The sequence below is a fragment of the Sprattus sprattus genome, assembly GCF_963457725.1.
Source record: "Sprattus sprattus genome assembly, chromosome: 5".
NCBI lineage: Eukaryota > Metazoa > Chordata > Actinopteri > Clupeiformes > Clupeidae > Sprattus > Sprattus sprattus.
In genome coordinates this window covers 38,435,246-38,446,605 of record NC_137924.1, presented here as the reverse complement: position 1 = coordinate 38,446,605, position 11,360 = coordinate 38,435,246, and the positions used below count along the sequence as shown (strand labels likewise).

General features: G+C 42.9%; 1 protein-coding gene across 1 annotated transcript; it reads right to left on the bottom strand.

Moving 5' to 3' along the window:
• Positions 1-8,547: 8,547 nt before the first annotated feature.
• LOC308366182 (putative nuclease HARBI1) lies at positions 8,548-9,606 on the bottom strand (the record flags this gene model as incomplete). The annotated part of the gene is made up of 1 exon (XM_080839817.1): positions 8,548-9,606. The coding sequence occupies one exon, from the start codon at positions 9,604-9,606 to the stop codon at positions 8,548-8,550; it is 1,059 nt and encodes a 352-aa protein (XP_080695943.1).
• Between the last annotated feature and the right edge of the window lie 1,754 nt (positions 9,607-11,360).

Here is an 11,360-nt window from a genome sequence, read left to right as displayed (position 1 = left end):
TTTGGCTGCCGTGAGGCTCTGGATTCAATACCCCTTCAGTGCCGAGACCCTGCTATATACCGTATACCCACAGGCCTCCTCCCACTTCATGGCGTGGGTGATCTTCTTCACAGAGAAGTGGATGATTAACCTCAGGTGATCACTCATCGTTCTCTTGTTTTATTTATTTTGAGTCAGGGCTCCGCTCATTTTTGGGAAATGTTGAGATTAATTTGTTCTCTATGAAGTCTTTGTACTTGAATGTATGAAGTCAGTATAGGGAAATGCATGATGGTTTTGGACAACAGTGAGGCAAAAATGACCTTGGAGCTTTCTCAAGATAAAACTGAAACTGTTGAAACTTTTTTTAATAGCTTTTAGTCTGACTGGCCTCTCTTTTCAGCTTGGTTTACCATTGTTTAATTACATTTAATTGACAATGATAATGCCATTATTTTTCCATCAGTGTTGAACTGTCATTCCATATTTGTAACTTTATGTTTTCAGGTAAGCTGTGTGCAGAACAACTGCATTTAAAAGTTACGCAAGTCAAGCAGGTCATTTTAGTGGCAGGCAGTTGGTCTATGACCCAATCAATTCTGAAGGGTTGACCAGCACAAACTGCTGTGAGTCAGACAGTGACACTGAACTACAAAAACAAACGGATAGAGTTTGCTCCCGAATGAGTTTATTTAATGTTTCTTTAAGCCTGATTGCCACGTGTTTGCCTTTTCCCTCGTCCTCCCCCGCAGTACAAATATAGAGATTGGAAATGTAATGGACTGTGGTCAGCGGGAGGGGGATAATCTTTGATCATTATGCTTGATCAATGAATCACTTGGTGATTATACAATTATATATATCGTTGGGTGTGTGTGTGTGCGTGTGCGTGTGCATAGCCAAACATTTGAATATCGTTTTTTTAAAGAAGGGATGTGATTTTTTTCTCCCGATTTTGCTCCCCAGCAGGCTTGGTGTTAATAGAATATTAATAAAGCACGCTAAAGTTGAAGAATGGACCGGAGGCAGAGTCAGTTTCAGTTGGTTTGTATTTCAGCATGGAGACCCCTCTCGCTGTTGGTTCAAGAACGGTCTAACCTGAAAGCAGTTTGCTATCGCATTTATACAATTCAGGTTACAGTACAAAGGGAGAGGGGAAAGGCCACACCCTTTTAGGTGAGAGAAGGGGGGTGGGGGTTACAGTCAGAGGTTCACCTATGGGGGGATGATGCCAGGACACAAGGCCTCTAGCAGGAAGAGGGGGAGGGGAGGGTCACATGTCATTTGCATTGGATCTCAGTGAGAGACAGACCTAGTACACAATCAGAGTGAGTTGTAGATACAGAGCAGTACATCTTTACCTATAATAATAACAATAATTCCAGTTCCATCAGTCCCCCAATTGAGCAGATATATGCTCACACAATAATAACCAGGCAACAGCCAATCAGGGCAGGACACATCGAAATATGTTACAGATAGGGATGATACAAATTAACAGTGGAATATCTATTTTGCAGTTCCATCAGTAGTTATCTTGTGAACACACAGAGCCCACATGCAGAGTCCTTCTGCCATGTTTTCTGGGTGGGTAGTCTCTACCATGGCAAGACGTGCTGAATCAGGTGCTGAAACACCAAGCACGTGGATGGCCAGTTGATGAGTTCAGGTTTCCATTGTGGTCACAGGGTTGTCAAAAGTCCTTTTGTTTAGGCTGAGTGTGTATCTCTGAGGAGAGCTGAACAGTCCATGGCCATCTCAGGGTCCTGAGATTCTTGGCTGCGGGTACTTATCAAGTCTCACATGAGAAGCCAACAAAAGCATGAGGTGATTGGAGAACATTAAAGCATTTGCATTTGACTGTGACATGGGGGAGGGGGAGGGGTGTTTGGTTACAGGAAATGCAAGACTACTTCATGAGTGAAGGCACAGGCATGGTAAAATAAAATGGAAGGTTGGACCAAACAAAGACAAATAGCACAAGACATTGACAAAAATAAAATAAAAAGGAATACAGGAAACAAAATAGCACAGTAGGGAGATCTCACATCAGACAAAAGACAACATAAAATAGTGCAGATAAGTCACAACAAGCCTTCAAATCCCCTATATGATAGCTTGGAAGCTATCACCTTTGAAAAGTAAATACAAGTTAAAGCAAGGCATTGTCAGACTTAAATCATACCAGACAATAAACAAAGCAGTCAAAAGTGGTCAAAAGTATGTCAGTCTATATTCTCACTCAGTCAGTGAGTGGCATTGAAGTCATTCATTGGCTAGGAGTCGTGTAAGTACATTCATTCATCGGCTGGCCAGCCCACACACACACACACGTACACACATGCGCGCTTGCGCAGTTGTTTGCTCAGAAGACGCGTTGTCTGACTCGCGGGGAAACACAGACAAGATAGCGCTTGCGCAGTTGTTCGCTCAGAACACGCGTTGTCTGACTCGCGGGGAAACAAAGACAAGAGAAGTTAATAATCTGGTTACAACATGTAGGCAACACAGAACACAGAGAGTTAGCAGAAGTCTGCCTCCTCAACATTCACTGGCTTTATGTGACTACCAGACAGCGACAGATCACTTGAACAGCGAGCTCATTTGATTTTACTTAAAAGGGGCATTCCAACATATTGTGGGCCCAGCTAATGTGTCTATACATTTACGTATGTTTTTTTTTTTTCGAAAAGGCATCTTATTTCCATGTATCTTAAACATATACACCCAGGATGAAGGCTTTGTTAAAAGTCTTCACTCCTCTCCTTCTAACTGGCTAAGTTAGATCAATTTAGACAATGGGATAGATGGTGCTGTTTGAATCACTACTGATAGTCAAGCCTGGCCACTTTAAGAACAAAGACAACACAGATTGACGCACACAGGCTTACACAATGAACATAAAACACGGAACAGACAGACATATAGCACACTGAAACAAACCAACCGAAACTGACCCGTCCTGGTCCTTATAATGAATAGTATAAGTCAATTATAGCGAACGGGACTTTTTCTACGTGCAGAATTTCTTTGATGTGAGAGGTCCCTATTTCCTCCGAGCAGGTTATTCAAGGTTAGCTCCCGGTTAATTGGAGAGGATTGACGATGGAGGATGTCTCTGTATGTTCAGCGTTACATACAGAGGCCATCGCGGCTCTCGGACTCACTGTTGTCCAGACACGTGGCCACAAGTGCTACAAATCCGACGCCCGCGTCTGATACTTTGTTTGAATATATATTGGGACTAAACCTGAATGCCTTTCACTGTGCGCTGCAGTGTCGGGTATATATATAAAACTACTTTACAAATGGTGTCTCTGTCTCACTCTCTCTCTCTTTCTCGCACACATTCTCTCTCTTCACGCACACAATTTTCTCTATCTCTCACTCTCAAAAATTCTGCACGCTAAAGTTGAAGAATGGACCGGAGGCAGAGTCAGTTTCAGTTGGTTTGTATTTCAGCATGGAGACCCCTCTCGCTGTTGGTTCAAGAACGGTCTAACCTGAAAGCAGTTTGCTATCGCATTTATACAATTCAGGTTACAGTACAAAGGGAGAGGGGAAAGGCCACACCCTTTTAGGTGAGAGAAGGGGGGGTGGGGGTTACAGTCAGAGGTTCACCTATGGGGGGATGATGCCAGGACACAAGGCCTCTAGCAGGAAGAGGGGGAGGGGAGGGTCACATGTCATTTGCATTGGATCTCAGTGAGAGACAGACCTAGTACACAATCAGAGTGAGTTGTAGATACAGAGCAGTAAATCTTTACCTATAATAATAACAATAATTCCAGTTCCATCAGTGTTATTATCATGTTGCATGGTTCTTTTTGGATGGTGAATGTCAGTAATGCCAATCACTGCTGCTGGCTAAATTTCCCTCAGACTATGTGTTTTTGTTGACAAGAAATAAAGCAGGCAGAAAAAATAATGTGTTTTCAAACTTTATTGGTTTTATATTATAAATATGATGTGTGTCACTATTGTGTGTGTTTGTGGATGTGAGTGTGAGTGTGAATGTGTGTGTTTGTGTGTGTGTGTGGTGTGTTTACTAGTTTGTTTCATTTAATGAAGTAATAGTATTGTAATTAGTAATAGTATTGATCCGGGCCTCGTTTCCCGATAACGACGTATTTTAACGGCCTACGTGGATTTTGGCGACATAGTAGACTCAGTAACACTTTCTATTTACGAGCGTTTCCCGAACATCATCTTAAAGTCAGGTGCACGAGCGCAACGTGCACAAGTTCTTAAGTATCTCTTAGGGTGGAGCTGTCCATCACAGTGGTTCTGAAAGTAAAGCAGTCGATGTCAGACGAGTCGATTTTCTCACTTGTGCACTGTAAAAAATCCAACTTGCAAAATTGTTCAGTGAAATAAGGATTCTAAGTTGAATGAACACTTTTCCTTCGCTACAAGTTCAGAGGAAGTCGGAAAGTAAGTTAAGCGAAGTTATATTTTCAAGTGCTGATTGACGCTGACTGACGCCACTTCAGCAATGCCACTGCGCATGCGCAAATCATTGCCTCAACTGTTCGGTGCTCGTGTCGTGTGAAGTGAGACTGAAGAGATTACCGTGAGAGTTCAACAAGGTAAGATGGACTATTGCTCTATTTGCAATGTTAACTTAGTTTTGCTATATTGAAATCACGAAGTGTCAGGATAAACATTGTCGTGTTGCAAATGTTTTAGTGCTATCGTTGTAGCATTGTGGTATGCTAGGTAGGTCCAATGCTTGCTAGCTTTAAGCCAACGGACAGAGATGAGAGATATCTAGTCACGCCTATGTTAACGTTTGCATAGGCAGTCGGTTTAAATAGATTTGCACATATGCCAGGAGAATTTTCGACATTAAAGAATAACTAATTTTCATCCCCAATGCCGCCATGCCAATACCGAAGGAGTTTCGTTGAGCTGTGCACTTGCAGCTAGGGCAAAGCACATCTCCACACTTGCTGAGTAGCTAGCTTTCTGTAGGTGTGGGTCTAATTTACGCGTGGAATTCATTGTATATTGTTGATGTATTGTTATTTTTAAACTGGATAGTGTTTCATGTCGAGATTAACTACTGATTTAGCCATTGTTTCAGTGGTATAGCTAGACCCTTTTCACAGCAGCCATTTTGACACGATTTAGAAGGGCAAGCCTTTGGTCAAAATTAGAGTAGCAGAATCTGCTTCTTAATGAACGTCATCAGTAACACCTCATCAGTAACACCTGTGCTTGTCATTCAAAATGTCTGCCGCAGCCTAGATGAGAGCACGCCATAAGGCAAGTCATGCCCAGGCACATCCCATGCACAACTGTTGACTGCACAATCAGCTAATCTGCCTTGCTGCTGGAATTGGCTAGGCTTATAGAAAAGCAAGCTAGCTAATTGTTCTGCATTAGTTCTTTTTTACTAATGGCATTCTAGTTGACAATGTTATGCATTAATGGCACGAATATAAGACGACATTTTAGCTAAAGATTTTACAAGACGAGATTTTAGCTAAAAACTTTCTTAAAGGGGCAATACAAGTTCATGTAGTCTGTGTTCGAATAACACATGAATGGAAAGGGGGGGTCGTCTTATATTTGGGCCAGTACGATACTAGCCTGTTTACCTGTATCATTTGTAGTCAAAAGCTGACTAATTTAATGTAGGTTTATGTGTTATTGAATGATTGAATAATACAACTTATTAAATGAAATTATTTGTGATTTACAGATTTGGAATGCAATGCAAACTGTGCAAATTTGAACACCCCAGCCCCGCAGTACTCATGAAGCATTACAGGTTGTGCCACTATCAAGGGAGCTCTTGGTCACTGCCTTGTCTCTACCCCGAGTGTCTGTGCACTTTCAAAACCACAGGTGCGTTGAAGTGTCATTTGTCAAGAGCACACAGAGCAATTCCACAATCAAGCAGCCCAGTTGGGTTTTACATGTGAGACCTGCGATTTTAGAGAGATATGTTCACCGAAAACGTTTTTAAGCCACATCAAATGTCACTTGAGACATGAATCTGTTAAGTGTCCTTTTAGAAATTTCACGGTTACAACCAACATTCTTTTTACTTTTAGTAGCCACATATCAAGAAAACATAGATGCCAGAGCAGGTATGTGCAGGTATGTGCCTAGATCTGATCAAGGTTAATTCTGAGGTATTGTGTCCTTGTCATTGAATGCCCTAAATGTTGTTTGTGTTCCTTAGGTCTGCTTAGAGTTCCATAGGATTGCTGTCGTTCCACTCAAGGAGACCTTCTTCTCCTCCCTTGATGAATATGCGCCAAAGATCCTCAAAATGTTCAGGTTGCAAAGTGGGTCCTTCGAGAAGATTTGAATAGTCTGTTGGACAAACTGGACAAACAAGTAAATTGCTATTTGATCTATTCTTTCTCTTTGTATAGGCCTATTAGTATGGCTTACCTGTTCCTCCTTTGATAAGGCAGAACTTGAAACTCGGGTGTTGTGCTTCTGGTACAGTAGTATGTCTAATTTTTTAAGGCAGGGTTGTGGTGATTTCTGTAATAATTTTCATCACCACAACAATTCATTACTGCCATCATAACACTGATATTTCCTCTCCATATTCATCCTTGAGATATACTGCAGGACATTTGTGTGTCTGTGTAAAATGAGTTACTTGGCATTCATGTTTTGATATTTGTTTCCCACTGCTGTCTTTCAGACGACCAATTTGGTTGCACACAGGAAGACGACTGTTCTACAAGTACTGCCTTACTTTATGAGAGAGATTCCTGATTCTTTCTTCAAGTCTTGCCTGGTAAGCAACGCTATTCTATCTAAGCATTTAATTGAAGTTACAGTACTGGTATTTCTGAAACGTCAACTAATATGCATGTCAATATGCCTGTTACGAGCTTATGGTTCTAAAGATACTACCTGACACTTTGATGCAACAGGCTGGCATTTTGGTGTTATTTTGTGAGTGTGGTTGGTCCCCTCCCCTGCCTGTAGGATGTAACTACTGTCACACTGAATTTGGTTTGCTGTTTCAAATTGTATTTTTGTGATGTGTTCCTGAAGGACACTGATGCTGATGTTGATGACACACACCTAAAGGGGATGAACATAGGAATCTTATCGGTCATCGAGGATGATGTAGCCACAGCTGACAGCAATGTGAATATAAGATGTGTCTGTCTGATTTTGGAGGAACAAATTGTGATTGATGACATTCCAGACCTCCAGACAGCTTTATGCATTGAACAGGAGATATCCAGAGAACCTCAAGTACACGTTCGAAACCCTCCAGAAGGTCTTCATGCGTCTAGACACAAACCTTTCTGCAAGGGTCCTCTCCTTCAGAAACTAAATGCTGAGATCCTAAAAGAGCAATACCTGATAGGATGGTGGTTGGCGTTTTATGTTCTGTTCCATGGTTTTCGATTTGCCTGGAGCCAAGTACATTTTGGATAGATTTGTAAAAGCCTTGTTTTTCTGCTTTATATTGGAAACGTGTGTGGGGTGGTTCTGAGCTATAAAAAGCAAGCCAATGTGCCTTTGTTGTCATTTTAAACGGATGCTACTTTGGAGATTTTGTATTGTTTTATATACATGCATTTTAAGCCCATACAAAGTGTAGGTAAAGTGATACTTTTGTTTGATCGTATTACGTTTCACTGTGACACTGAATCTGCCGACTTATCTTATGTTTGCCCAGTATGTTTGGTGCAACTACTATTTTGGACAACTTTGTATTGCTGTGCTATTATCAGCCCATTAAGAAAAGACAAATGTATACTTTTATTGAGAAGAAAAAGGTACACTTTTATTTTGGTTTATTGTATTTATGTTTAATGTGACACTGAAGGATCTATCGGTAATCTACTAGATCATAAAGGCAGGGTTCAAACTCATCACCTTTTAAGTCTCACTTTTTTTTTGGGGGGGGGGGGGGGGGGGTGCTTTCTAAGTCAATTGCCACTGTTCAACTTCACAATTTGAAAGACTGAACTTGTCAAGTCATAAAATACTCTTCTGTGTGACCTTAAAAGAACAAGTTAGCATTACTATTTGGCCTTAAGTTGAGTTTACTCAAAATCCCTTGGCAGCTGGTTGCCTTACAATTTTAAGTTGGTTCAACTAACTTCATGTTTTGTGCCAACTTGCTTTTCCAAGTTAATAGGAATGATTATTTTGATTTATTTCAATATCACAATTGGAATGGACTGAACTTTTTTTTATAAGTTAAGTCAACATAAAATCCATATCTGTATTAACTAAAAAGAACAAGTTAGCATTACTATTTGGCCTTAAGTTGAGTTTACTCAAAATCCCTTGGCAGCTGGTTGCCTTACATTTTTTAGTTGGTTCAACTAATCATTTTTTACAGTGTGTATAGGCTCATGAATGAAGTTCCAATATAACAAGTGTCGACATAAGAACAATACCTCAATTTGATTTGATTTGATTTGATGGGTGCCACACTGCTGAATGATAACAGTAGGCTCATTGTGGGGTTGGGGGGCTGATGGAGGGGGTTTGGGTGGTGTTTGTGACGGAAGTGGGGTGCTTGGTGACTGTAAAGGAAAAGTTGGGGAAAAAACAAAGGAAAAAACTAAATTAAACAAAGAGGTTAATTATGGTCTGCCGGACCCGAAGACTGGCCCGGTGTAATGCAGCACGACCTTCGGGTGGGGGAGGGTTGGCATCCTCATCATCATCATCATCGTCCTCGTCGTCCTCGTCCTCCTCAGGGAGATAGCCGCCAGCCCGCACAGCCATGTTATGTAACATGGCTGTGACGACTATCACCCGAATGCTACGCTCCGGAGTGAACCGCAGCCCTCCCGCTGAGCGGTGGAGACAGCGGAACCTGAGCTTCCACCGACCCAGCACTCGCTCCACCAGGCCCCTGGTCCTGATGTGGGCCGTGTTGTAATTCTCCTCAGCTGCGGTAGCGGGATTGGCCACAAGAGTAAGGAGGTAGGATCTGAGCGGGTAGCCACTATCCCCGAGGAAGATCCCCCTCCCAAACACTCCTGCGGCCGCATCCCGCCCCACAGCTGAGTCGGCCCAGATGAAGGCGTCGTGGGCGCTTCCTGGCCAATTCGCCACGACGTCGGAGAAAAGGCCTTTTGCGTCCACGATTACTTGGACATTCAAGGCCGAGTAGCCCTTCCGGCATATGAACGCCCCATCCTGTAGCGTGGGGTTGGCAATCAGGATTAGGGTGCCATCCACCACCCCAATCACCCGGGGAATGCCCGCCACTTGGTGGAAAAGCTGGTTCTCCGTCAGCATTTCTTGTTGCGTGTCAGCCACACGTATGTGGTGGTGTGCTTCTTGGGCCAATATAGCCGTGACGGCCGCCACGCTCTTGGACACGGCTGCCCTGCTGAGCCCGACACCATCGCCCACCACCTGCAAAAAACTACCCGTAGCGTAAAAGCGCAATGCCGCCAGGAGCTGGACCATGGGGCTCAGGGCATAATTACGCCTTGTTGCCCTAGCTATCAGGGGGGAAACGATGTCGAATAGCTGGAGGATTTCCCCCCGGGGCAGGCGATAACGCAACATTATCTCCCCATCTGATAAGGTGTCGAGGGGGTTGAAGCGTACCCTCAGCTCCGCGTTAATAACTACAAGAAGGCTGCGCCGTCGCCGAATCCGGTTATTCATTAGAATTAGTCTCTGCAGACCCGCCCTCTTTACTCCTCGAAGAGTGTAACTCGGCACTACCTTGATATAGGCTAGCGGGTGCCACCCTCTTGATTGATTTCCAGCCCGGCTCAATGACATGTCAATTTCCTAATATTGCAGCCTAACTACACAGTCAGAAAAGCCATCTCCTTAGTTCAATAACATATTATTTTGTATAATCTTTATTTTCAAATACTCAATATTCTTTATTTCTATTTTGATGGGAATAGGCAGGTGAAACAATGACATTCTCATGATGTGCTATACACAGAAACATCCTTTGGATTTCTTCTATAATAGGCCGAACAACACCCCTGGTGGATTGCATCGCTAAGTGTGAAGTTACTACTGGTCCTGACCACACGTAGAATTCTTCTCAACGAAAGATAAACTTAAGCTAAGTGCGGCGTCGGGAAACCGCTCTGAACTTGACTCATTTGCCAATGTCTTGGATAAGTTCCACTCCCGGTCACCATCTCCACTCTCCACTCTCTTCCTCTTAATGTGTTCTGCACGTGTCCCACCATCTCTCCCCACCTCCCTTGCTTGTAATGTTCTTGTGCTCGTCTGCTTCTGTGCCTATCACCTGTGTCTCTCGTGTCGTACATCCTGTATCCTTCATTCTCATCCCACCACTGAGACGCCATGCCACTCTCCCACTCCTCTCTCGGCTGTCTATCTCTCAGCTGTCAATCTCTCTGTGGTTTGAATCTCTCTCCACGTCTCTCCATTCCCTTCTCCTGTCTGTGCGTATGTCTTCCTCTGCCTCTGTGTCTGTTGGCAAACTCCTGTTGATTTCCCCTCTTCCAGTCTCTCCTTTGTCCTGCTTGGACTGTAGTATTCTTACACATCAGTCCTGGTGCTCCATGCTTCTCCTCTATCCTCATTCCTTCGCATGTTTTGCATTTTTCTTGGACACTTCGACACTTGTTCTTGTTTTTGCGTATGTCTTTCTCCGTCCCTGTCCCGGTTGTCAAACTCCTGCTGATTTCCGTTCACCCTGTCCTGATTGCATTCCAGCTCCTCTTCAATTTTCTCAGGCAGTGGTTGAGCACTCGTATCGCCTTGCTTACATTTTTACCTCCTTTGCCAGCTCTTTTGGCCCTCCTTGTTTTCCTCTTTTTCTTGACCTCGTGAGTCTCATCTCTAAGAATGCATTTAGAATTTCGAAAAACATTTTGAATTTAGTCTCTGTGGTGAGGTATAAATAATCACCACAGAGCTTATTCACTTGAACACTTTAAACAAGGGACATACAAAACAGAGATGGTAATAACATGTTTGACAGAGACTGTTTTAGGCCTACATACAACTCCCAAATCCTGCATTGTTATTTGAATTGTTCGCCCTACAGTACTCATACTCACTGGTCTTTTCATCACTGGTACCCACCTTTTCCTCTGTTTTGTCCACTTTATTTGGGGTTACTGTAAAATCACATCCAACAGATATGATTCAGTGAAGTTCATACAATCTTAGTCAGTTATTGTTCAAATCATCCCTTGTGCGATACTCACATTCAGTGATCTTGTCTTTGCTGGCAACCACCTCTTCGGCTTTGTCCACTTCAGTTGGAATGACTAAAATCACATCAAATGTCATGATTTGGTTATTATTATGTGTCTTACCTCATCTATCTATCTACTGTATCTATCTATCTATCTATTACCATAATCATCTGTCTGTAGGTATCATGTTTGACAATTCACATCCTTCGACTCATCCTTACCTAT